The 26,996-nt window shown below is 56.1% G+C and overlaps 1 protein-coding gene across 2 annotated transcripts; it reads right to left on the bottom strand.

Annotated features, from left to right (window-relative positions):
- RBPMS2 (RNA binding protein, mRNA processing factor 2) lies at positions 1 to 25,291 on the bottom strand. 2 transcript variants are annotated; one of them, XR_005953722.1, is made up of 9 exons: positions 24,979 to 25,291; positions 13,162 to 13,239; positions 12,481 to 12,519; positions 11,939 to 12,001; positions 10,982 to 11,132; positions 10,009 to 10,157; positions 7,165 to 7,327; positions 1,557 to 1,626; positions 1 to 1,320 (listed from the first exon to the last, which is right to left on the bottom strand). XR_005953722.1 is itself a non-coding variant. In XM_041418803.1 (8 exons), the coding sequence occupies exons 1-7, from the start codon at positions 25,036 to 25,038 to the stop codon at positions 1,564 to 1,566; spliced, it is 603 nt and encodes a 200-aa protein (XP_041274737.1). In that variant the 5' UTR covers positions 25,039 to 25,291; the 3' UTR covers positions 1 to 1,320; positions 1,557 to 1,563. The 2 variants fall into 2 exon arrangements, 1 of the variants encoding a protein (XP_041274737.1); XM_041418803.1 differs by lacking the exon at positions 7,165 to 7,327.
- Positions 25,292 to 26,996: the final 1,705 nt, after the last annotated feature.

Below are 26,996 nucleotides of genomic sequence, written 5' to 3'. Positions count from 1 at the left end.
TATATATATTTTTTTTTGGTTGCATTTCATATATTATCCAGTTTCACATTCTCATAGGATCAGCAATTATAGAGCAACTTATTCTCAAATCTTTTAATACAAGCAAGACAGCCATGGTCAGATAATACTTCAAGCACTTCAATACCAAGCAATAAGATGCTAAAACAAAAATTGCACAATTTCTTGTTTACTATGCCTGACTGAATCATTGGTACAGAAGACAACCCTTCTTTTTCAAGCTTTTAACTAAACATTAACTTATCTTACAGGATTACAATTTCTCTTTAATAATAATAATAATAATTAATTGCACACAAACACACAAGAAATTCTTTATGATGCATAAATATTTCCTTATTACACATGGTACAAAAATACTCGTACTTTTTTTTTTTGTTCGGTATTCCCATAAGGATGGCTGATTATTTGGCAAGACTGGATGCTCTCCAATCAGAAGAATGCGGGGGGAAAAAAAAGAGGTTAGATATTTTACAGCTGTTCTATATATAGAAGTTTGAAGAAGGAAAAAAATAATATAATAACCCTGACTTTAAAACAAGCAGAATGGATGAGAACAAAAACCCAGTGCATCATACTTTAAAAAAAAAAAGGAAAAAAAAAAGCATTTTTGAAATTTTTCTGGTCATCCTAGGGAGGGAAGGGTGGAGGTGGGAGAAGGGGTGAGACAAGGACAGTTAGTATTTCTCAAAGCCAAGTCTTCACCAAAGCAAGAAGAAAACCTTGATGGATCAATCCGTTGGGCCAAGACCTGTTGCTAACGGTTACACAAACGCTAGAACAAACAAACTTACACTCACACAGACACAAGTTAAGTGTTTTAATTCATGCCAGAAAACATGCAAAACCCATTTTGCCTTTCGATTCCTTCAGCCGAGCTGCCCCCGGAGCAGGGAGAGCCTGGGGAAGCCCAGGACCTGGCCCCCGGCTGGGTTTCAGTGCAGCCGGATGGCAAAGCTCAGGCGGGGAGGAGGTCCTGGGAATGGCCTGAGGGAGGGATGGAGAGAGGGGTGGAGGCAGCGCACAGCCCATGGCTGGGCCACGATGGCTTCACAGTCCAGGGAAAGGGGTGCTGGCAGCGCTGGGGGCAGCGCGGCGGGGCCAGGCACCTTGTCCTCTGGCCACGTACCAAATCCAGAGGAGCCGGAGCGATCGTCCCTGGCACTTCCCTCTGCGGAGAGGCAGGGAGGAGGAAATCGTCCCTGGCACTTCCCTCTGCGGAGAGGCAGGGAGGAGGAAATCGTCCCTGGCACTTCCCTCTGCGGAGAGGCAGGGAGGAGGAACACAAGCCGAGGAGAGACGCTGCGGGAGAGGAGCGCGGTGAGCTGGAGCCGTGTCCTGAGGGTCCCCCACGGCCTCTGCCCCAGCCCAGGGCTTGGCTTGGGGGTCTCCCTGCTCCCGTCCAGGAAACCCAACCACATCCTTGGGTGGGCGTGCGGGGCTGAGCCCAAGCTCCCATCCCTCCTCCCCCCAAGAGTGCAAGGAGCCCAAGGAAGAGCAAGACAAAGACCTGACTCCCAGAGTAATTAATTACTTACTAATGAACTAACAAAACTGACGAGACTTCCATCCTTGCTGGGTAGCTTCAGAGGGAGGATACCAGCGCATCTGGAAAAGAAAGCCACGGCAGAGGTCCATGATCCAGGATTACCTCAGCCAGAGTACAAACCTTCAGCTCCTTCAAGCCATGTGCAAGGTCCCCGGAGCAAAGGTGTCTCCAGCACAGGACAGGAGGCTCCAGGGTGAGCTCCAAATACTACTCAAACAGCTCCACCCCCAGCCAGCCAAAGGAGGCATCTCTAGACCACGCATTAAAACCAGACAACCTCTACAGGACATGTATGGGGGAAGAAGTGGCTCATCCACTACAGCAGATGCCCATGGAGTTTTCCAAGCCCCAACTCTGCTACCAGGAGTGGCTCCAGGCAAACCACACCATGGGAAGAACTTGGAAGAGCTGAAAACCAGCAAGACTTGGAGGCTTCCCCAGCAGGTGTTTGCTGCCACATCTATTTCTCAGACCTGGTCCTTGCCAAGGAAAGGACTGGATAGGGACCTAACAAGCAAACAAGGGACAGTAGCTGAACAGACACTTTCCAGCCCCTTAGGAGACACAGGGAGCTGGCAACGCCCAGCCTGAGACATCCAGATGATCCCATCTGGTCAGCAGGGCCAGTGTGTCTGGCTGGGCTGCATCAGCAGCTCCCTGCCTGACAGCAGCAGGAGACAAGCCCATGCCACTTCACTGAGCACGGATCCAGCAGCAGCAATTGGAACTTGGTCCTGCTGCTGGAGCACAGCAGCCACCCCCCACTCCTCCCTCCTCAGCTGCCAGGAGAGAAGCACAGCCTCAGCACGTTCAGGGCTCTGGGAACCAGCACAGTGATGGACTTGGTTCTAAGATGGGGAGAAAAGTGGCAGAAAACCCCCTGGAGCCCCATGTGAGCCACTCCCCTTGTCTCATTCATCTTGGCACAGATGTCCCCTCACCCAAACAAGCCTGGCTGGATGCTCCTCTCCCAAGGATATGCAGAGATGTGCAGCAGACTGCCACAACCCCAGCACTGCTGCCTGCAGCAGCCGAGTTCTCCCCCACAGGCACTGGGGCTGCAGTGCCAGGAAGTGCAGCCACACGAGCTATGGGCCTTGAGTCCCTCTGCAGGAGATGGCTCCAAAATGAGCCCTGCCAGGCAGCAGAAGCTCTGTCCTCACAGGTGCCTCTCATCAGCTCAGAACAAGGCCAGTTTGGACAAGACTTGAACAACCTGCTCTAGTGGAAGATATCCCTGCATGGGGATGGAATGGGATTGGTTTAAGGTTCCTTCCAACTTGAACCATTCCATGGTTCCATAATCTGCTAGACTCTTGCCTGACACCTTCACAAGGCAAGTGCATGCCACTAAATTAGCTCCCAGCTGGCCCCACACCTCACTTCATGGCACAGCATCCAGTCAGTCCAGCCATGGGAATCAAGGGCATGGAGGTTAGCAAGACCCTCCTCCCCAGGGAGGGGTCCCACCTAGTGCCAGCACCGAAGTGCCACACTGAGTGTCTTCACGTCTCCTTTAGCCTGGGAGAGGGACCTTTCCTGCCCAGCCAGGGCCACCACTCTGTGCACAGACACCACCCAGGAAGGCCTGGCATGGGCAGCAGCACCACTGACAGCTTACAGGGCCCCCACAGCAGCTGCCAGAGCAAGGACAGGGATTTCTTGTCCCCTGTCACCAGGAGGTGCTTGCTCAGCAGAGCCACATCTCCTCTGCAGCTGTCCTGTCCTCCCTGGCCAGTGTCTCCCACTCCACAGCCCTCCCCTCGACAGCTGGAAGCAGTTTCCTCCTGCCCAGCAGCAACAGGAAACTCCCCCTTCCTTCACAAGGCTGTGAGTGCTTAACCCTGAGAGCTGCCTCCACCCCACGCAGCCCAGCCAGGCCATACAGGAGCCAGTACAGCCCAGCCTGGTGGCCCTCCATCCCGGCCTCAGAGCCACCTTCTGGCCCACCTGCAGAGCCTCAGCACCTCCACTTTGAAGAGAAATCCGATTTTTCTCCTAAAACATGCACTGTTTGTAGCTCTGGTGCTAATAAACCATCACTGCAATGGACCACCCCTCTCTGCCTTCCTCCTGCAGCTCTACAATGCTCACACACCAAACCCACCCAGCCTGACCCCACAGGACACCAGCCCAGCCCTGCATTCAGAGGGGCTCAGCCTGGAGCCCCGCAGGAGCTGCTACAGACGTGACAATCCTGGGTACAACCCAAGGCCCTGACATGCTGGCAGGGTGAGGGAATGGCTGCCAGGCCTTTCAGCCTACGGAAGGATAAAGGGCTTGATGGGATGAGGCAGGAACTCAGTAGGAGGGAGATTCCCAAAGCCAGCAGAAAACACTGGAAGCAGCAGATCGCCAAGAGGACACTCTCTAGGCACCTGCCAAGGCAGTTTTCTCTTCACACCCCTCAAAATACTACATCTGTCAAGGAGGAAGCTGAGAACTAATGGGGATGTTCAGCACTGGGTGAGGAAAGCAGGGCAAGAGAGGCTTTTACTGGAAGTGACACTGTTGTTTCTGGAGAGGCATTAGCTCACAATTGGAAAGGAGTCTGGTCACACCACCAACACATCTCCTGCTCACAGGGATGAGGCAGCCACTGCTGGCCAACTGCTGCAGCCTCATGCTGCAGCCTTCAACATCTCTCCCAGAAACAGCTGGAGAGGAGAAACATGTGCCTCTGCCTGCCACCTCCCAGAGGCCAGGAACCTCTCCCTTTCTGCAGCACAACACCAGCAGCTGCCTAAAAGTCACAATGAAATTATAAATGGGGCAGGGAAACAGCTCATCAGAGCTTCACTCTCCTTGTCAAAACCTCCTTTGTCTCTCCCAGTTGCCCTCAGAATTTAAGTATCCAATTGTCCACCATCCTCAGGGAGAGCACATCCTTCCAAAGAGGGGAAGCAAGGACCAAGTACACAGGTCCCTCCTCAGAGCACCTTTGACTTGGAGGACCTGTCTTTCCTCCTCAGTTACCTCTTGGTCTGCAGCCAGCCCCAGCACCTTAGAGCTCTGACCTATCTCTAGGTGGAATGATCCCCATGGACCACTCCTGGTGCAGGCAGGCACAAAGCACTCCCTGTGCTCCTGGGAGCTGGTAGGATCCAGCTAACACATCCAAGAGCTGCATCTTGCTGCCAAGCTGCTCAAGTGCAGAGCAGCACTGCAGGTCACCAGCTGTGAGCCCTGGGCAGCTGCTGCTGAGCAGCAAGAGCTGCTCTGCTCCCTCGGGAAACACAGCCCATGGAATGTGACTCAGGCAGGCAGCACAGGCACCACCTCACCTGTGCGGGGGCACGATGAGGTGTGGGACCAGAGCAGCTCAGCCCACCACCAGGAAAACCAGATGCAGTGGGATCGAGTCTGTGCATCTCCCCAAGCAGCTCTGGGGAGGGAGAGCTGGAGACACAGCACACCATCCCACACCAGGGCAAGGAACATGTGGGACTGGACAGGCACTGATCCATCCTCTCAGGAACATTCTAACAGGCATGCATCTATCCATCAGTCCAACGCCTTGCACCCCTATGGCTCAGGGAGACACACCCCTCTCTGAGACTGCAGCAAACAAGCATTTCCCTTTTTACAGCAAGCTGTGTTATTTTCTTTTGGATTGAGCCAGCCAGGGAGAGCCACTGTTGGCCACAAGTCTCTTCTGATGGCCCATCAGTCCCACCACTTAGCCAGGACAGCTGCTCAGGAGCATCCTCTGCTTGGAGGATGCTCAGAGCATCTCCTGCCTGATTTTCCCCTGGCTAGGAGGGAACTGCTGGCTTGGGGCTGCTTGGCCAGCTATGCCACCTCTAAGTTACTGGAGTTTGGAAAGTTACCACAAGCATGAACATCTTGAACAAGAGGCTTCATATCTCTGGGAAGCATGGAGCTTGCCCAGAGAGAAATAATCCTGGGAAGTCCCTACACGACAGCACCAACAGGCAACAAGTTATTAGGGACAAAAAATTCATCTTGTCTCCAGTCTAGGGCGGGTCTGTCAGCTTAGCTGCAAGGGAAAGGGGGTTTGGAACCAACCTCTGCTTTCATCAATAGGATCAGACTCAACCCAGCACCAGGAAGTCCCAAGATCCTTCCAGGCTCTTGCACAACCACACAGCCATGATCCAGGACTGCTCCCTCCACCCACCACTCACTCTGACAGGTCCTGGAGCCAGAGTCCCACCTCTGCCATCTACTCAAGGTCTCCAGTGGATGCTTCAAGGGAACCTTGGGCAGCCCCCTCCCAAAAAGACTGGCATCTCTATGCCCTCAGGCTTTGACCTGGCTGACTGCCTTGGAAACACCTACCAGGGACTCCAGGCACCCAACACATCAGCTGTGTCTCCAGAAACACCATGTGGCCATGTTTTTATGAGCCAATCCTGCATCCAACCTGCTTCCCATGGCAAGTCCTGCTGAGAGCAGAGTCCTGCCCTCATGGGTGCTGCCACAGGTGGAAGCATCTCTGCAAAAGAGTTCTAGAAGCATGAATAGCCCTGGCATTCCCTCCTGCCCACTCATAGCCTGGTTTAGAGGCACCCCAAAACCAGTGGTTCCACCTCAGAGACACAATGCAGCCCAACTCCATCCTACCAGCAATGGGTGGACTTGCCTACCAGGACCAAGCAGAACAAGACAAGCTGTACCATTGTCTCTATGCCTGTGTCAAGCTCTTTCCATCGTTCCAGGAGGGAAAATTATAACTCTGCACATCTTTGCACCTCACAGTTTTCTAAGGGCAAAGGCAGACCTGGGCCCTCATCTTTGGTGGCTTCTTTTCTTATCATCACTTCCACAGAGAGGAAAAGGTCTGCTCAGAACCACTGCTGGAGAACTGAACCAGGGCTCATTTCCTTCAGTCAAACACCAACCATCCCCCTGCCAACCAGTCCCAGACCCTTCCCTCTTCCCAAGCTCCCAGTCTCCTACACCACACAGCCCTCTCTCCCAAGGCTGCTGATTCCCTCCATTACAGCTCACACAACCTGTGTCCTGCCTGTGATTTCAGGCTGCAAGAGAGAAGTCAAGCTCCAGGTAGGAACTGGCTCCATTTCCATTACCAGAGAGGAAAGCAGTGAGATTAGACCCATGATTAGGGCAGGGTCTGTCCCGGTATGCAATTCTGGAACAAAGTGACCGGCAAGTGCTGTTGTCTAAGGTGCCCACTAAAATTTAGTCGTGTGCTATCAACTACCACGTCACTCACCTCCCCCACCGTGTGCAGGAGTGAGGTCAAGGTGTATTTCTGGTTGCCCTCGAAGGGTCAAGGTTGGGGAGAAACCAGGTTTCTTTCAGGCCGAGTGGCAGGGTGGTCTCTGCCCCAGCTCAACCGGGCTGCTCCCCTCCCACGGGCAGGGCCTGGCCGAGCCTGGCTCAGCTGGGAGGAGCTGATGTAAGATGGTGCCATGCTGTGTGCGCCATGTCATGTGCTGCCAAGTTGGAGATGTGGGTTAGAAAGAAGGCCTGGCATCTCATTCCCCAGGCTCTGGTGGGTGGGTAGCGTGAGGCCCATGCACTGGGTTGCCAAGGAGATACGGGCTACAGAGATGGGCAGAAGCTTGCAAATCCCACAGTGCACCTTGGAGGAGAGATGGTTACCTTACCAGTCTTTCCAGACGTGGCTGCCATCATGCTTAACACTTCTAGGAATGGAGCTGTAGTACAGCCACTCCACTAGCTGCAATAAGGCATCACTAGGGCGTCCCATCTCCAGGGACAGCTCTGAGCTTCGGGGCTAGCCTGCGCTGGCATCATGGCTGGAGTTCACTAGGGACATCAAAGGAGGGATTTGAGAGAGGGTGGGAGGGAGGGAAGGCAGATGGGGCAATCTTAAAGTCAGCAGAGTCCCCGGCAGGGCAGGGTCAGGCTACAGTCACAGCTGCTGCAGCCTGGTGCCTGCCCGGAGCATCGCCAAGGCATGGACGTGCCAGGAGCAGCAGCCATCGGCTGGGAGTGGCTTACCAAGGGTTCCCGAGGCCAGGCCAGCCTCTCACCACCTCCTGCCCCTCATCCCTCCTGCCAGCCCTCTGGGCAGCTCTTCAGGAGGCCAGGCCAGGCCACCTCCTCTCCCCGATGCTGAACTCAGCTCTGCAAGAAGACGAGCCCTTCAGGTTTAAATCTCTTGTGACAAGATCTTGGTTTAGCTACATCCTCCAGCTTCTTGCCTGCCTCAAGGCTGATCACTGTGGAGCTGCTACAGCTCTGGCCATCCCCATGGATGCCCTCCAGCCAACACCAGTCCACCAGGAGGAAGAACTGTGACTGTTCTGGGGAATAACCCATAAGCCCACCACATGAGTGAGCCAGCCCCTCCCAGCAAGGGCAGAGGGCTCAGCACACGGGGACTAAGGGCACAGCTTTCAGCCCAGTTTGTGAGCAAAAGTCATCTCCCTGTTGTGCTCCACCCTCAGCTCTGCAAGGAACAGGGCTCCAGCCCAGAGCTGCCAGCAGGAGTAATGTTTAACCCCACTAAATTTTATTGGTAACATATCCTATGCCAGGACATGCCCCTGCAGGGTCAGCACTGGCTCAGCACAGCCAGGAGCAGCTGGGACTGCCCAGCAGCCTCCCTGGAACAGAGCTGGGTCCAGGCACTGCCTGCAGGGGCTGCCCTGGCTCCCTAAGGCTTGAGCCCATCACTACCCATGGACCCCTTGGGCAGGGAGCTCTACCTACACAAGAAGCTCCTCAGGGTCTTCTGATGAGTCCAGACAACCTCTTTGGAAACCAGTAGCTCACTAGCTGGAGGGCAGGAACTGAGACCCCAAAGGGAAAAGATGTAGCTGGAGGCCTCCTTAATACCCTCCACTCTACAAGAGCAGAGTTTTCTCCCCAACTTTGCACCATAAAGTGTGGGTGTCTAACCCTCACACTCAGGGTCCCTATACAGTCACCAGTGACCACCCTGGAAGAAACTGCAGTAAAAGTTTCACCTCCCTCAGCCACCTCAGACAGGCCAGAGGGGTTGATTTTTCCTGGTCCTTCCTTCCAGGGACAATTCAACCTTGACCACCACCCTACACACACAAGGGGCAGGAAGACACTGCTCTCCTGGGCCACTGAGGAGCACAGCACAGCCTTGTAGTTGTGGCCACCACCACCAACTTCTGGAAAACACCAGCAAGCACAACCTTCCTAGTGAAGAAGCAGCTTGGCTCTGGAGGTCATTGGAAGAACATTCTAGTGCTCTTCCTGGTCCTGTCCTGAACCCCTATGAACTTCTCCCTACCCCCCTGGAGCTTCAGCCCAACAACAGCTCACCTGTAGAAGGGCAGAAGCAGGAGAGATGTGCAGGTGTGAGAGGGGCAGGACAGAGGACAGGAGTCTGCATCCACTCCACATGGCATTTGGGAAGCAAGCTTGGCTTGAAGCTGGGCAGTTACCATCACAAAGCTTGCAGGAAGCAACAGGACGCCCAAGGGCCAACACAGCTCACTGCCAGCCAGGATGGCAGTGTGAGAGGACACAGCTCCTCCTGCTCTCCATTTAAGCAGGGAAGAGTAGGAGTCAGCACCCTGCCTGTGCTGGAGCAGAGGTTAAGCCCAACGCTCAGCCCCACTGCCCTGTCTCCCATGGCACCACTATGGGAGCAGACACAGAAGCAGGCAGAGCACAGCTGGCTGGGCACACTGAGCAGGGCAGGGACAGGGGTTCCAGCTTCTCCTGGGCAAGTGCTTCAAACCAAGCACCTTAGCTTGGAATTAGGACACTGCTACTCTGTTTTGACTTTCCCTTTGCGTGTTCATGGTTTCAGGGTTTATGTGGTCTCTGTACATTAAAGCATCCGTGTCAGAGCATACAGGCATCCCTACATCCTCAGCTGTCAGCAAGCAAACCTGGGGACACCAGGCAGCTGGCTGCACCACCATCTGCACTTCCAGAGGCTCCTGCTTGGAATGACTCTCCTCACTAGCCTGTACCGAGGATGGCTAACACCCTGCTCCATCACAATTCCTCACTCTGGCAAGGCTCTAGTCACTTATCTCCTGCAGGACACCCTCCTCCAGCTTTGGAAGTGTTTGAGTCATTAGGCTGAGCCCCTCGATTTAGCACAGAGCTAAGCCCGTTGCTTTTGCTGTGACTTGGGATGACATTTCATAGGCATGTTACGTGCAGGAAGTGTTTCCTCCCAGCAGTTCCTCAGTGTAGTTATCTGGCCACGGGGAGCAACAGGACCAGCCAGAAATCGAGCCCTGACTTCCTCCCACTGGCCTGCCCCTTGCAGGAAAGCAGGCTGGACGTGCAGGGTCAGAAACCACCAGCAGCTCTGCCTGCTCTGGGCTGCACAGAGCCCTCCTCGGGCTGCCCTGCAGCCAGAGCAGCTCTGCCCAGGAGCCAAGGTGCAGAGGCCAGGGTCGAACTGGCCAAGCGGAGCCCGCGGGAATGGGAGCACCGTGGCGGGGAGACAGGAGGGCCCAGCCCCGCACGGGAGGTGGGGAGCGACTCACCTGAGCGTGAAGAGCGGCGGCCGCGGCAGCTGCGGCCGGGTAGGTGAAGGCGGCGTGGGGGATGGCAGGGGTCAGCTCCGTGGTGTACAGGGGGTAGGGAGCCCACGCTTCCGGAGACGCTGGGATGAGAGCCGCTCCAGTCAGGTCATCTAGACAGGAGGGGGAGACAAGGGGACAGCGTCCCAGTACTGGTCCCAACAGCCTGCTTTGGGGACAGGCTCCGGATTCCCCACCCCAGGCTAAAGCTCTGCGCTGCCGTCTTGATCAGGTATAAAATCTGTGCGCACAGCTGCTGCGGGAGCCCACGCTTCCGGAGACGCTGGGATGAGAGCCGCTCCAGTCAGGTCATCTAGACAGGAGGGGGAGACAAGGGGACAGCGTCCCAGTACTGGTCCCAACAGCCTGCTTTGGGGACAGGCTCCAGATTCCCCACCCCAGGCTAAAGCTCTGCGCTGTCTTGATCAGGTATAAAGTCTGTGCGCACAGCTGCTGGTCCAGCCTCCCAGCCTCGACAGAAGAGCCCAGGAATGTGTCACATTACAGCCCTACGTGGGCTTTGGACACTGGTCCACACAGGCAGCAGAAGGTCAGTGCCACAGGATGCAGGACAGGGGGCTCAGAGCCACATTACATACAGGTCACCCCGTAAGCCTCAGCAGGGCTACTCAGCCCACCAGGCTACACAGAGGATGATGGCACAGGACTCATCCCTTATGCTCACATTCAGGGATGCTTTAAAAGATTTATAGTATCACTTGCACTATCAAATCCAACTTTCATGTCTCAACAGTTCTATGTTGCCCAGCTGCCTGTTATTCTCCTGTGGCTCCAATATCCTACTGGCCTGCCTGCCCCTGGCAGATTTCAGGCAGAGCAGAGGTGAGGCTGGGCTCCTTTCCACTGTGGCAGCATTCACAGAGTTGTGCATCTCTCTTGGAGGCCATGACCTCCAAGCCCCTCCCAGCATACTCACAGGGGTCCCGTGCAATGAAATGTGCACCCAAGGCAGGGTGGATGTTGGTGGGGTTCGGTGTGGCCATCAGCTTGCTCTTGGCCATCTTTGTGTTGGCTTTAGCGAACTCTAACCGCAAGGTCTGGGGGTTCTCAGGGTCGAAGCGGATGCCCTGTCACAGGAGAGAGCACAGGGGTTTCTCAGAGGTGAAGCTCCAGCCCAAGCACAGGCTGTGGTTATTCATGGAGCAAAGGCCAACTGAGGAACCAAGGCCACCACACTGCAGTCACATGCCCAGATTTTCGTCACCTCACTGCAACACTCAAGTTCCCACATGCTTTTGTTTTAACATTTATCTGGCCAGGACCAACGTTAGACCCAGGACCACTGTTTCCAACAGGAGGGACACAGTTCTGCTCCTTATGTGCAGTTCACCAACCACTACAGCAGGGATGGCTACCAGCAGGGCTCAGGAAAGGTCTGTCTGCTGAAGTTGGGGTAACTGTCTACACTGGGGCTGGAATAACCCCCATCTGTGTGGGAGCTCCCATCTACACCTTCTTCCAGCCTGAGCAGAGGCACTAGAAGGTGTCAAAAGGCCCAAGGCAAGGTGTACAGCACAGCAGAACCATGACTTGCTGACCAGATCCCACCAACACTCCTGCAGGATGGGGATCATTTTGGGTGTCCTTTCCATGCTGACCATCCTCAAGATATTTTACAGAGTCACAGCAGGTCCCCACACCCTCAGAGATGTCTTCCAGTGGTCAAAAACTACATAGAGACAGCTTGCATCCGTTTGCCCAGGTTGATGTCAGCCTTGAGCAGCTCTCCTGCCTCCCTGGTGGGATGCTGCAGGACCATTTCACTTCCACACTCCAGAGCACAGCTGGTAGAGGACCCTGGCCTGTCTCTGCCCTCAGCTCTGGGTCCACGTGGTCCCCAGCCCCTTCAGCCCCCAGCACTTTGGGTACTCACATTCAAGGCGTTCTTGGCTGCTTCAGCGCCAGCCCGGCTGTCGAAGGTCACAAAACCCACTGGCTAAAAGAAACGAGACCCATTTCAGTCTGGAAGATTCTTCCAGCTCCTCAGGCTGCCTTGCCACCCCAGACAACCAGCAGAAGAGAGCATCCTAATCTGCACAGGGGCTTCTAGCAGGGCTTGGGTCATTGGCTCAAGATTCCTGCTCTGCATCTGCTCCACCACAAATGCTTTGGCATTCCTACGTGTGGGGACGCCGCTCACTCTGACAAGCCTCCAGCATGGCTACCCCTGCCTTGATCAGCATGGGAGAGGGGAAGGCAGCACAAGATTTGGGGCTGAAGCCTCAGGGCTCACCCAGGGCAGCAGGAGAAGACATGGAGACATTCAGAACACGCTGGGTCAGTAGAACCCTGCTGTGTAGCGGGTGCTGGCCCAGACAGTGCACTACACAGTGAAATGGGATCTTCCCCCTCTCCCCTCCTGGCATGTCCAGTTTGATAGCAAAAGCCAAAAACACACAGGCTGGAAGGAGGTACCTGCTTTGAAGTCAGCTTGATCAGTGACCCCTCATAACCCTGCAGGAGAGAAGAAAGCAAGTCAGTGTCAGGCTCCTGAGGAGGCCATGCTACAAACAAGACACAACACGACAGCTCCAGCAGCTCCTGCAGCACCAAGCCCTCCACAGGGCAGGGCCACAGTAGAAACAGGGACAATAACACGTCTTTTCCACCAGTACAGAAGACTGGGGGAAGGGCATGTATTTTAGCTCTTCCATCCTGGCCCTTTGGGAAGGAATCCCATTTTCTAGCTCTTCATCCAGCTACAAAGATGAGCACCCTGCCCTGGCTAGTGCCTAGAGAAAGCAGAGAACCCTCCCTGTGCTAGAGGAGTGCAGACAAGGGAACCCCACTTGCCCTGAGACAGCCTAGGTGGTTATTAGAGAAGGAGGGGGAGTTTGGAGGATGAGGACACATCCTCAAGGAAGGGCTGGTCCAGCTGAGCAGCAGGGCTGACCAAGCAGGTTTCATCAAGCTTAGAGACAGCACGATTCCAATGGCAGGCTCCAACTGGAGGTTCCCAGTTGAGCACAAGTCATGGCATCCCGTGCTGGCTTCAGGCTCCCATGTCATCCCTACCTCCCCGACAGACCTTTGGTGCCAGGTCATCCACAAAACATCATCTGTTCCTCCAAAAACCAGATCTGAAGACGTTCTTACCTTGAATGGTCGGAAGAGAAGGTAGAGCTCTCTGGGTTTGATATCCACAGGAAGGCCACTGACAAACAGCGTCCGTACCTAGGGGAGAGGCCAAAGAGCTGTACTGAAAGGAGATGTTTGGTGCCCAAGCAGGAGCACAGAGCACAGTTCAGAAGTGCACTAAGAATAGGACACCTCGCATCAAAGGTCCACTAACCCTTCCCTGCATTAGGGGAGTGTTGTCCAGGATAAAACACACCCAGCCCTTTGACCTCCACCTCAGAGGATTGACGCCTTTACAAAAATTCAGTCCCTGGCATCACGGCCAGGGTTGATGAAGGCATGGACACCAGCCCCACAGCCTGACAGAACCTTGATGGCTAAACTGGCAAAGACCACACACTGCCACAAGAACCAAGTCTGACACATCCCAAAGGTCCAGAAGGGACCAGTACAAACCCCAGTTCTCTCCAGATCTTTCTACAGATCACAGGCTAGATCTCCTCTCCTCAACCTACCCTGGCACTTTAATTCCATCACCAATTCAAAGACAGCCCTCAATTTTGAGAAACACCTCACTGCCCCACTCGGAGCTCTTGACTTATGCAACAGCCCCAGAATATCACTGCGGGAAGATTTCTGGGCCCATCCCAGCTCCTTCCCCAGCACACTCAGACCCTTCAGAAGCTGCTCCCAAACCCATTCTCAGAGCAGTTATTCTGCTGTGCCCAGCCAAGAGCAGCTGTGCAGGGCCAAGCCCCTGTAGCCATCTGCTCTTCCTAGGCCGTTCAAGTCATGGACCAAGTCCAAACACACTCATGTCAAAGCAAAAAACACAGTGCCAGAGGAGGATTTCAATAGATAATCCATTAAAATTATAGATAATAGTTCACTTGAATAACCAGGAAAAGAAAGTGCTGAAGGCTCATGGCCTGGGAGACCTCTGCTCAACAGACTCATCAAGAGCACCTTGTCTCTGCACACTGGCTGGCAGACCATTTCCATAGGAAGCAGCACAATGAAGCTGCAGAGGCTTCTTGTAAATCAGCACAGAGCTGGAAAGGGAAGCTATGCACAACCAAAGTCATGAAGACACTCGTCATTATGAACAAGGAGCAGGAGCCCCAAGCCAGAGCTCATCTCCTGGCCTGCTTCCAGCACAGAGTGACCCCATTATGTTTGCAGGGCAGAAGGGCTCTGCTCCCTGGTTTGTTGTGCTCAGCCATTTCCCCTTCTCCAGACAGAGTGAGCTGTATCCAAAACTTTTACCAACATACGCTTGCTCTGCTCCTGGGCTGGAGATCAGCCATTTCCCCTTCTCCAGACAGAGTGAGCTGTATCCAAAACCACTTTTACCAACATACGCTTGCCCTGCTCCTGGGCTGGAGGCAGACCTGGAAACACAGGAGCCCCTGCCTCTGTAATTCTTTGGGGGCAGTCAGATAGAGACTCCACCACACAGGGAAGTTTCTCTTACTTACATGAAAACTCACCTCCTTGAACTCCTGTGCCCAGGACAGTCCTGCCAAGAAAGATGCCATTCCCAGGGTAAAGCCCCTCAGGATGAACAGTGATTGTGAAAGGCTTGGGGTGCTCCTGCTCTCCTGTGCATGCTGAGACTAAGGGCTGCCACTGTCCCCCACTACACTAGTGTGAGGAGCCCTTCTCTGGCCCAGCACAGCTCAGGAGCAGAACCAGAGCACCCTTCCCATCCCCTCCCCTGACCCTTCAATATGGATGGCTCTACCACACACTCTTGCTCTGCCCTGCCTTGGGAAGCAGGATGCCATGTGGAGCACTCCAGGAACACTTTCCAGCTCAGGCTCAGTCTGACAGGTTCCTCAACTACCCCACCCCACATCTGGTGCTTTAAGGCACCTCTCCAAGGCCACCCCATGCCTGGACAGAGGGGACAATGCCACTGTTTCTTGGCTTGCTGGCTGCCTCCAAGACCTCAGCGCTTGCACTTCAGCATGAGCTCCACAGAGCACTCACAGTGTGCTCCCAAAAGACCCACGGCCATCTCTTGCAGGGGAGGACTGCAGAGTGTGGTGGCACACATGTGCCTCAGCCATGTGAAAGCATTGTCCCTTTTCAATATTTCAGGATCCAAGTGCGCTCAGCCCCCAGAATGGATTTTTCTTCCGAGCAGACAGAAATCCACATCCCTGTTGGGTCTCTAAATGGCCCCGTGACGCGTCACTTGGTAAGTCCTTGCGACAGGCGTGACAGGATGGAAGATGCCTGGTGGCTCAGGGAAGGGGGAGCCAGAGCTGGAGCCCTCACATCAGCCTGAACACAGCGAGGCAGGTGCCCAGGAAAGCTCTTTGTCAGAGGTAACACGCTCCCAGTGCCAGCCCCATAAGGACAGGAGCAAGAAATCTCCTCTTGCTGCCCAGAAGTTTCCTTTTGGCCTCCAAGTTCTGTTTGTCACCATCCACAGCACTGAAAAGGCATTGGAAAGCCAAGCCACAGCCCCCAGCAAGGTCTACCATTGCCCCAAAGTCTGGGCAATTCCAAATGCCACCAGCCAACCTCTCCAAAGAGGGTCTCAAGACAAACTAAGAAGTCCCTGCTCAGAAGAGCTTGTTGGAAGCAACAAGACCAAGCAGTTGGTTTTACCAGATCTCTGCAATTCAGCACATCCATAAGTGATCTAGAGAGGGGTAAGGAAAGAGGGAGACCAAGTTATTCAGTGAAGGGAGGGTGAGGCTGCTGAGAGACCTGAGCAATATTTTTAAGGGACAGAGTGAGCTAAGCCAGAGGGAGCTCACTTTCACACCACACATAAAGCAAAGGAGATTTAGGTTACCCCACAGGGAAAAGCAGGAGGCAGCTTACGAGTCTGAGCCTCCTGTGCACTCTGGGAAACCTGGTCCAGCCTCTTCCCCTGTTCCCATAAGGGATGAAGCTGTAGATGAGGGCAACAGGATCCAGAGAAGCATCTTCCAGTGGATTAACCAAAGTGGGACTCTCCAGTCAGCCCAAGTCCTGCAGACTTTGAGAGCCCAGTAGTACCACCCTGTCAGTACCTAGGGCTGACAAATCCAGGCATCCAGCCCTCATACTCAACATGCCATGACAGGATAACTTCTGCTAAAACATGCCCTACTTCAAGTCCATGCCACCCAACACCAAATCCAGCCTCCCCACAGTGCATCTGGAAAAGGCACAGGACAAAAACCACCAAACCAAACCACAATCAAAAATGTCCATCCAGGGCTGGATCAGGAACTGCCTGGGCCAAACTACATGTGCAGACATCCAGCAGGAGCAGATCTCCAGGAATACCATGTTCTTCTGCTCATTCTTAGGCACTGATGCCAGTGAGAGCAGTCACATCCCACCCAGGACTGATCTGAACCAGACACGTGGGCATGGGGGGCAGCAGGACAGGGAACAGCTCTCACCCAGGATGGCCCAGCAGAGTCACACTGCTGCAGGCCCTGCAGAAAACACTCTCCCTTCCCCATCCCTGCCCCTCTGGGGATGTCCCTAGTCCAAACACCTGATAAAGATGGAGGAGAGCCACGGAAAACAGGATTCATGCCAGGAGGGACAAGACCATCTAGGCCATCTCTTAGAGAGGGAGGATCCCAGCATAGCTTCCCACGCAGGGGGAGGAGGGACATGGACAAACCATTTAGCACTGAGTTCTCAGTGTCAGTCCTTGCACAGCTGCATCTCCCCAGAGAGACACACACACCTTGGGCCAGCCCAGCCAGGAGCTTCACACCAAGGCTGTAAAGGAGGCAAGCAGCAGCACCTGCCTTGTGCTGCCACAGCCTCAGAGCTGCCAGGAGACAAGCACAGCTCCCACAGCTGTTTGGAGTAAGAGCTCTCAAAAGAGAGCTCTGAGCTGTTCTGCAGCCCAAAAAGGGTTATGTCAGAAGGGTCTGATGCAAGGGCACAGGTACCCACCCCCTGAGGCTGCAGTGACTGGGGTTGTTTTGTTAGAAGACTGCTCTGAATCCCCCCCAGAGCCAGCAAGGCCAACCCTCTCCTTTGGAGAGATCAGCCCTTTAACTACATCACCCACAGCACAGCTTGGGCTACTCCAGCCCCCAAAACTGGCCTGGTCTCGGATCCATACTTCCAGCACCTGCAGCACCGCAGTGGCTCAGACACCTGAGCACAGGTACAGCAGGAATGTACACTAATGCCTCGCCCACATTGTGCCGTTGGACATTCCCCCTCTCCAGGAAGCCACTCCAGTCTCATGGCAGTTTTTCCTAGAAAAGAGCCATTTCCCACTAGTTCCCACCAACATGTCCACTGAGCCTTCTTCCTATGCCACCAGCCCCACGCTGAGGACAGGGACAAGCTCTGCCACAGCATCCCAAAGGCACTCTGTGGTGCCAGGAGCTCAGGGATCTGCACCACAGCTTTTCCCCCTGGGAGAGCATCTCAGTGGGGTGCCTGCCTGGTGTCGGGGGTCCCCAGCGAGGCCAGAGGGGGACACGGAGCCCCGGTCCCGGGCACCGCGATGCAGCCAGGGCCACTCGAGGCGAGAGCGCTGGAATGCGGCGAGGCTGCGGCTGCCCCCGGAGCCGGGACTTATAAGGCACGGGAGCGGAATGGGGCGGCGAGCTTGCACAACAGGGCTGCGGGGAGGGGAGCGCACGGAGTCCAGCGGCGGCGCTGAAAAATGGGACGGGATCCTCCCCTCGGTGTCTCACACAGGCCGTGGGGCTGCAGAGTGCTGCCGCTGCAACCCGGGGCTGCTTTGGTCCTCAGCACAAAGCCCCAGGAACCGCAAGGGAGGAGAACTGGGAGAGAGAGATGTGCTTGCCTCGGCAGGCAAGCGGGGCAGCCTCCACGCCACGGGGCAGGAATCCCGAGAGAACGGGCTGCTTCACTGCTCCATGCCTCAGTTTCCCCTCCGCCGGTCAGAAGAGAGGCGGCAAAAGCCGGGGCTGCTGGCCTTGCAGGGCTCCGGTGTCCTCAGGCAGGATCGCACTGAGCCCCGGCAAAGGATCGGGACAGGAGCCGCTCCAGCCCGGAAGCCCAGAGCTTCCCACCCGCTGGAAAGATGTTCACCCATCCCCAGAGGGGAAAGAGGGCCTTGAACCTCCCCCTTGAAGCACTGGAAAGATGTTCACCCATCCCCAGAGGGGAAAGAGAGCCTTGAAGTGCTTGAAGCAAGGCAGGCTTCAGGCATTTCCCTCCGAAAACAGCCTTTTGCACGAAAGGCACACGAGGACCAACGTCCCACTGGCCCAAAGGGAAGAGGGCTGACCACAAGCCAGCCCAAGTGCACCAGCCTTTTGTCCCCAACACCAGCATTTTGTCCCCAAGGCTGTGGTGTTCCACACTGCTCATAGCCAGAGCAGCCTCTCCCCAGCACTGCTCTTCCCCCACATCAGGCAGGGGATGTCAGCGGGCCTCAGCCACCCCTGTGGTCAGGGGAGGAAGACACTGACAAGGGGGAAGCAGGGAGAGGCACCAGCCCCACTCCGGGAGAGCAGGAAGCACATGGCAGCTGATAAGTCCAGGCACAAGAGGACAGCACCCAAGAATAGACCTGGGCCCTGGCAGAGGAAGCGCTGCTGGTGTAGCTGTGCCATGGATGCCTCCTCCTGCTCTCAAGTCCCACCACCTCTGTCTCTGCAGCTCTCACAAAAAGAACAGCACCCAGATGGGTTTGGGCCACAACAGGGGCTCAAAGCTGATGAAGCATTTGGAAAGCTCAGCCCCACAATCCCCAAGAGATTACTGCCCAACAGGGCAGCTCCCCAGCACAGGGAGGGGCTGGCTGAGCACCCTCAGGTTGCCTTCATCACCTTTCACCTTGCCAAGAGGTCCACTAAGCCAGAAGGGACAGGCACGAGTGCCACAGCCAACATGCTGAAGGACACTCACATGCATGCTAGCCCTACCCAGCCACCACACTGAGCCCTGGGCTCCAGACACCCTCACCTGCCACTCTCTGGTGTTGGGGACCTACAGACACCTGTCACCATTGGCTGGAGCCATGGATTTTACCTGCTGTGGACCAGCCTTTCCTGCCCACACCCAGGCACCTGCTCCCCAGGCAGGAGACAGTGGTGAAACGGGCTCCTCCCCAGGGCAGAGACTGGCAGGAGACATGGCTCTGGAAGCAGGACCCTCACAAGAAATGTTCTCACCTCAGATCTTTCATTGAGTACACCTGTACCTGCCTCACCCCACCACACAACAACTCCTGGGCACTCTTCAGTCCCATGCCTCCCAGAACACATCCAGAGACAGAAGAATTTCTCCTCAAATCAATCCAATTTGGGGCAGCACACCAATGGCCATGCCCCAGCCTCAGGCAGCATGTCAGGTACCTCCACAGCCCAACGAGCAAGCACTCCATAAAACCCAGGTGATGGAGAGCTGAAAGCTCACAGCAGCTCTTCTCTGTGGACAGCAGTTTCTGGGGTGTCACCCCAGCACAGAGAGACCTCTGGGGACACCAGGAGGATGACAACCACCCACAGGACTAATCCAACACTGCATCAGCCCAGCTCTTAGCAAGACAGCACCACTAGACAGCAGGGCAGAGATGTGCCACCAAAATATGGACCAAAAGTGCCAACTTGAACCCACAACATGCCCTCTGGCTGCTCTCTCCCAGTCCATGGCTCAGGCTGCACTTCAGGCCATTGCTACAGGTGACCCAGGGCAGCTACACATTGAGGGAGACACAGGGCTCCTGTCCTTGGAAATAGATGGGAAGGACACACATCCCCAGGCCAACAGCTTCTGACCCACAGACACACACCACGACTGCAGCACAGGAGGGCAGGCACCACCCCACACTGGGAGGTGAAACATTTCCACAGCTTCTCCTGGGCTGTGCAGCAGGGCTGGAGAACCTTCACAAGGACAAGAACACCCACCTCGGGTTTGCAGCCACCCCAGCACACCAGGACCCTTTGGGGCAGGCGCAGGAGAATCCTTGCCAAGCCTGTAGCACCCACTTCTGCTGTGCCAAGGGCAGGGTCACCTGGTGCCACTCCTCCCTCCTCATCAGATGTGCTGCCTGATGCCTGGCTCAGGATCACACCTCAGTATGGGCCAGGTGCAGCAGCTCCAGTGTTGGAGCTGTCCCCACTGCCCTGCCCCTCATCAGGTCCCTTCACAGGGCCAGGCACATAGGAGGAACTTGGTTTCCACTATTCCACAAGGTGCAGGAAGATGCTGAGTCTTGCAGTGGGGTCTAACCACCTTACTTCTACAGTCATGCCACAGGGAAGTTTCAAGCTGAAGCCTTTATTTCAGGCAGAGCTCCAGAAGAGCAGCAGCGTTGCTCTGAGACCCAAGCAGCAAAGTCTCCATGATTTGGCACGGCCAAGACCAGCAAACTCAAAGGATCTTTCACTCCACAATCTTCCACATTAGTTCCAACAAGAGTCTTGAACTCCTACAGTGCCAGATCCTCAAGCAGAGCTATGAGGAAGGACAATAAAGCCTGAACTACTCTTAGCTACCTCCCAAAAATGTCAGAGGGCATCCTTGCTACTTTGGTGAGGGCAAAACAGAGACCTAGAAAAGGAACCATGGAGTTTGGCCCTTCCTAACTTCCACAGGCATCATCAAAAATCCATTAATTCTGAGGCTAAGGAGGGAAAGTCCTGCTCAGCAGCTCCTCATATTAGCCAAGGAGGAAACTCATTTCTGAAGCTGGGTCTCATTTAATAGCCCAGCTGGCAGGAGGAAGAAATTACCCTATCATGGTGACTAGTTGAGTTGGGATGTTGACGCTCAGACTCATGTCTAAGAAATTCAGATTTGAAAGAGCGAAAAAGGAGAAGGAAGCTCCTTCAGAGGGTATTCACAGGACATGAGGAGATAATGGGGAGATTCCCACATCCCTCCTCCTCTCAGAGCAGCTCAGTGCTCAACTCAAGACCAAGAGGATGTCTGGGAACACATCAGTTCCCAGAACCCCTGTGTGCCTGGTGACTCCAGGGTGTCTGCTCAGCCAACAATCTGTCACTGACAGAAAGCTGCATCTAACACTTAGGCGACTTTTAGGATGCATGAAAACAGCTCTGAGGCACCATCCTGCTTCAGCCAGGCCAAGTGCAAGAGGATTAGCGAGTGGTGACTGTAACTACTACAGCTTCATGTTCCTCACAGTGAAGAGCAGCATCAGAGGAGACATTTGACTCCAGAACTCACACTAACCTTATTTGTTTGCAGCTGCAGAGCTGGAATCCACACATGCACGAGGTATCTAGGTCCACTCAAGCAGAGATTACAGAAGTCAAGAGATGCCTGGCACCAGTCCATGAAGTGCTACAGACATCCAGCACATAACACAGCCCACTCACCAGCAGCATTCACAGGCAGTTCCGGCAGCCCTGGAGTGCAGCAGCTAAGGAAAAAGGGATGTAGGACTTGCTACTGAGGAGGTTGTCTGGAAGCCAAGAGTCTTCTGCCTGTCCAACACAGAGAGTTTTCTAACCCACAGCCTTCCATGGATCAACAGGGAAGATCACAGAATTACATTATGATTTGGTTTAAAAGGGACCTTAAAGACCATCCCATTCCACCCTTAGCACGGGCAGGGAGACCTTCCAGTAGACCAGGTTCCTGCAAGCCTCATCCACCTTGGCCATGAGCACTTCCAGGGATGGCGCAGCCACAGCTTCTCTGGGCAGCCTGTGCCACAGCTCCACCCTACCACATGGAAGTATTTCTTCCTAAGATGACCCTCTCTGGCAGAGCTTAGCCAGTCCTCACCTGGGCTCTTCCAGCACAACTTCACGTTTAACACTTCCCACCTTCAGCAGTCCAGGATCCCCAAGCTCTACCTCAAGAGCAGCAGGCACCAGCCATGGAGCTGCAAACAGGCCCTCCAGACCAGCCAGGAGGATGCACAGGACAATCACAGACTTCAGCTGCCAGTTTGAGCATCTATGCAGCCAGCTCCAGACTCCTCATACTCAGGGCAGACCCACAACTTCCCAGTGACTTCCCAGGAGAGCAAGAACTAATTTCTAGAGTAGAACCCACATGTCTGCAACAGGCACTCCAGAGAGCGGGGTGAACACACAGGGTTTTATTGCTATGCAGCCATGGACACTACACCCAGTGTCCACGGGAAGCATGAGAGCTCCTCCAGCTGCTGGAAAAAGCTCTGCCTGCCACAGGGGTGGGAGTGCAGCACCTAGGCAGCTGTCTGTCCACACTACCCTTCGGGAATGCCAGGAGAGATGCAGCCACGCAGATTGGTGGCTGCCTGGAAAACTAAACAGAAGATAGCAGCAAGTGGGGAGGGATCGCGTTTGGGGAGGTGTCTGGTGAGGAACAGCAGGGACTGACATTAGGCCCTGTTTGTTTAACATTCCCGTTAACGACCTCGAGAGGAGCGAGAGGCATTCCTGTCCTCCGCATGTCACCAGCCAGGAAGCGGCTGCGAGATCCAGGGGCTCACAGATAAGATAAAGGGAAGGGCTGAATTTGGGAGCTTCGCCCCGCTGTATCTGGGGCACACGGCGCCCTTCTGCGAACGCCTGGGGAGACAGCGAAGGAGGTGCATGGTGGGGGGGGAGCGGGGGGTGGAGGAGTGTCCACAGCGCCAGGATCTGGCAGTGTTATCCATGCAGTGTGGGAAAATATTCCAGCACACCCTCCTGCATGTGTTGGGACTGAAGGATTCCACTTTGCACCAAATGTATTTATCGCTATCAAGGGGAGCTTCTGGGCAGGAATTTGGGCCCCCAGACCACGCTGGGATCCTGAACACAAGGTCACTCCTTATGCCTCCACTAGCCTCTGCAGTGAGGAGCAGCTCCTGGTCAGCCAGGAGGTACTGGAAAAACAAGCATTCAGAGTAGGCTCAGGGTAGCCACCATGGAGCCCAAACTGTGCTCACACCCACAGCATTATTCCTGTTGGATTCTTGTGGAGAAAGCACTTTCCAACAGCAATCCCACCAGGGACTGGGACATTAAGCCCCCACCAGTCCCAGCCTAACCCAGGTGGAGGGTCTTTTGCTGCAGCCCTGGGTGCAGGGGGACAGACACACCCAGCGAGGCCGCAGACCATCCAACAGGGTGGACAGACCGTGCCCCTCCCCGCACGCTCCTGGAGGCTGCACAGCGGAGAGCAGGAGCCCCTTCTGTCCAGCTCCTGCACGCTCCACAGGGATGCCATCTTTAACTCAGTTTTCCAGCCATCAAGCTCCACTCCTGGGAGGACCAGCCTCTCCAGAGGGTGAGGATTTCCTGAAACGCTCCAGCACCTGCTTTGCCAAACAACCACCCGGCAGTGGGGAACAGACTGGCTCTTGCCCAGCACCAGGAGCTCACCTGACCACCACCTGTGAGGCACCAGCCCAGCTGGAGCAATCCCACTGGGATGGGATGCACCAAGTGGCACCAACCTCGGGGACCTTTGCAGGCCGGTGAATAATTGGCTTGAGGAGCCGCATAGAATCTTCTACGCACACATGCACAGCCTGTGAAACCCCCAGGTACCAAACCTCCCTCCACCAGGAGCAGCACAGGCCCCAGGTGCTCAGGCTCTCAGCCCACCCACACCAGTGCCACCCGGTGACGCTGGGACATCCCACCCGCAGCATCCACATCCATTGCATCGGCGCATCACCGATGCCCTGCTCCACGCTGCGGACAGCAGCGCCCCAGCCACCACCTGCCAATCCATTCCACCCCATTACTCGGGTCACCCTCGCCGGGGCTGAAGCCCAGGGGACGCGACAGCCCCAAGTCAGCTGCGGCACAGGGCCCGCGCTGCCCCGGTGGGTGGTGGAGCAAGCCAGGCGCCATGTTGCGGCGGCGAGAGCGCACGGAGGACAGCGAGGGGAGGGGACTGAGCACCTCCCCAGTCCTGAGGGCCAGGCACAGAGGACTGCAGCAAAACGTTTCCAAGGCCAGGCATTTTCCAGAGCCCTCTCCAAGATGGAGGGCAGCTAGTAACCCGCTATGGCAATACCTGCTCCAGGGGTGCAGCGATGACATCAGCCAATGGCTCCAACAGCCAAAGCGTAAATGTGGAGGGCTGCAAGCTCTGGCTACAGACAACCGACCCTTACTAGCCTTCCCAGCCCTGAATCCAGCAGCATCCAGGCTCTGGCTTGCAGTGGCATCTGGGGGAAGGGGCTGCCAGCAGGTCAGCTCAGTCCTCCAGCCCCAGCCAGGCTGCCAGCACACAGGGAGCAGGGCAAGGGCTCCTCCACTATTGTCCAAGTGTCTCCCTTGCAGCCCACATGGCTGGGGATCCAAGAGCCCTCCCACTACATGGACGTGACAACAGGACACCATGCTCATGGGCACCGGCTGCGCTGGACGGAACAGGGACCTGCCAGCCCTCTGCCCCACAGGGACACCAGGCTGAGCAGGAGACTCGCCCTGCCCAGTCCCAGCCCCTCCTCGGGGCGGCCCGTGGACTCCACCACCAGCTCGCCAGCACCTCCGTACTCTGGCTCCCACAGCCTGGTCCCAGCCTCCCGGCCCGCAGCAGCCCCGGCATCCGGGCTCCGGCTCCCCGAGGAGCCGGGCGTCCTGCCCTGACACCGGGTCCTCTATTCCCCAAAAGAGGCGCCGCGCTCCTTCCCGGCTTCCCCGACGCCCCGGTGCCGCCTCCGCGGTGCCCGACACCGCTCTGCTCCATCCCGAACAGCCCAGCCCCGGTTCCCCGACGACGCTGCGCTCCCCCCGCGGTCCCCCGACACCCCGGCGTTCCATCCCCGCCGCCCCGTCCCTGGTCCCGTCGCCGCTCCCGGTTCTCCGCCGCCGTCGCGACCCAGCCCCAGCCCCGTCCCCGGTCCGCAGCCACTCCGCTGTCCCGGTGCCGCTCGCAGCTCCCCGCCGCCCCATCTCCCGTGCCCAGCCCGGCGCCCACCTCCTCCTCGACGGTGCCGCCGCCGTTGGTGTGCTCGGTGTCCTTGTTGAGGTTGCTCATGGTGGGGTGCCGGGGCGGGGGTGGTGCCGGCTGCTCCGGAGCTCCGCGGGGCCGAGCCGGGGTGCCGGTGCGGTGCTGGTGCGCGGGGGCGGTGCGGGGCGGTGCGGCGCTGCCCTCCCGGCTCACATACGGCGTCCCGGGACGGCGCCGCTGTTAAGGGCCGGGCCGGGCGGAGCGGGGCCGAGCGGAGAGCAACGAGCCGCAGCTGCGGGGCCGACGCGCCCCAGCCCCAGCCGCCGCCCCCGGCCGCCGCCGCCGCCGCCAATCCCGGCCCGGCCCGGCCCCCCGGGACCGCGGGGAGGTTTTTTTTTGTTGTTGGGCTCGAGTTATTTTAATTATTTTTTCCCCTCCTTTCCACGAAAAACTTTGTCAACTTTGATGAACTTTCGGGTTTCGACTTTCTTAAAGGGCCCGCCGGGCTCTGATCTCGCGGCGGGGCCGTGCCGTTCCCTCCGCGCATCCCCGGGACGGGGAGATGTGGCTCAGCGCCGCGGGGGTCCGAGAGCCCCGGGACGGCACCTTTGTGACCCCCGGTGAGAGCCCCGAGCCCCAGGAACAGCAGCCGTGGGAGCTCAGCACGGGGATCCTGTAACTCCGGGACAGCGGCCCTGAGCCTCAGGAGAGCAGCCCCAAATCTGCCCCGACAGCATCCCCGGTTCCCTGGGGACAGCAGCCTGGTTCCTCCTGCCAGGGCAGCCCCACAACCATCCTCACAGACATCGATGTGTGCCCCGTGCAAAGCCACGTTCTTGGGCCTGGGAGGAGGAGCAGGGTTGAGGCATAGAATCGTGGAATCCATGTGTGATGTGGGTAGGTAGGGACCTTAAATTTCATCTCATTCAACCCCCCTGCCATGGGCAGGGACACCTTCCACTATCCCAGGTTGCTCCAAGCCCCATCCTGGGGCTGGACCTGGCATCCAACCTGGCCTTGGACATTTCCAGGGATGGGGCAGCCACAGCTTTTCTGGACAATCTGAGCCAGGACCTCACCACCCTCATTATCCATCTTCTTTCCTTTCTCCCTGCCCACATGAATGCCCGGTTGGCCACATCCTAAAGCACAGCCTGCAGCTGAATAACATGAGCAGAAAATGGAATACATAAACATTCCTCCATACTGCAGCCCCCAGCTTGGTCCCTCTGTGAGGTGTAAGTGTAAAACCCCAAGAGCCTGGGTCAACCTGCCAAGTGAGAGATGTCCAGGGATCTGAGCCCTGTTATCTTAACCAGCACTTCTTGTGCCCAGCCCATGCTGCTTCCCCAGCACCGAGACCAGGTGAAAGAGGGGAAACATCAGCCCTGCCCTGGGGGTCCCACAGCCCTCCACACTGTAAAAGCCAAGTGTGTTCCCTGTCCTCCACTGGCCTGGCTGGAGACACCTGTGCTGTCCCCATGGCACTGAATGTCACTTCAAAGTCAAACTGAGTCCACACCTGGCTCTAGTGACAGTTTCGTTCCCGCAGCAGCTCAGGGATATATCGTTTTGCTCATGTAAATGTTGTGAAGAGTGCGAGCCTAGTTGGGGCAACCACAGCTGAGCTCCCACCACACCTGGGTCCACTGCCCTGTTCAAGCCCCAGCCTCTGACTCCATTTGCCACCTGGCTATAGAGAGGCACGCTGTGAAAATGTAACCCCAAACTCAGCACAAGCACTGTCCAGCACAACCCAGGGCACTCTGAGCCTGGCACCAGAAAGGCAATACAGGAAACACCATTGCCGAGATGGTGCCCACAGCCAAGTGCATGTGGGGCCAAGGAATTCCATCACAGGAATTAGGAGGTGTATTGGAGGGGATGAAACATCCTCCTGGGAGCATCAGCTTTGTGTTCCCCTGCTTTTTAGGTTATGGCTTTTAGCAGCAGCAGCTGTTTGCATGCAGCACAGAGGGTTTGTGTATGGAGCCCTCACACAGTGACAAAGTGACCACTTCTTTTTTTAAGGCTTTGTAATGAGC

Source organism: Onychostruthus taczanowskii, unplaced genomic scaffold (genome assembly GCF_017590055.1).
Source record: "Onychostruthus taczanowskii isolate IOZ18803 unplaced genomic scaffold, ASM1759005v1 scaffold6, whole genome shotgun sequence".
NCBI lineage: Eukaryota > Metazoa > Chordata > Aves > Passeriformes > Passeridae > Onychostruthus > Onychostruthus taczanowskii.
The sequence above is the reverse complement of the archived record's forward strand: the minus strand, read 5'-3'. Positions and strand labels throughout refer to the sequence as shown.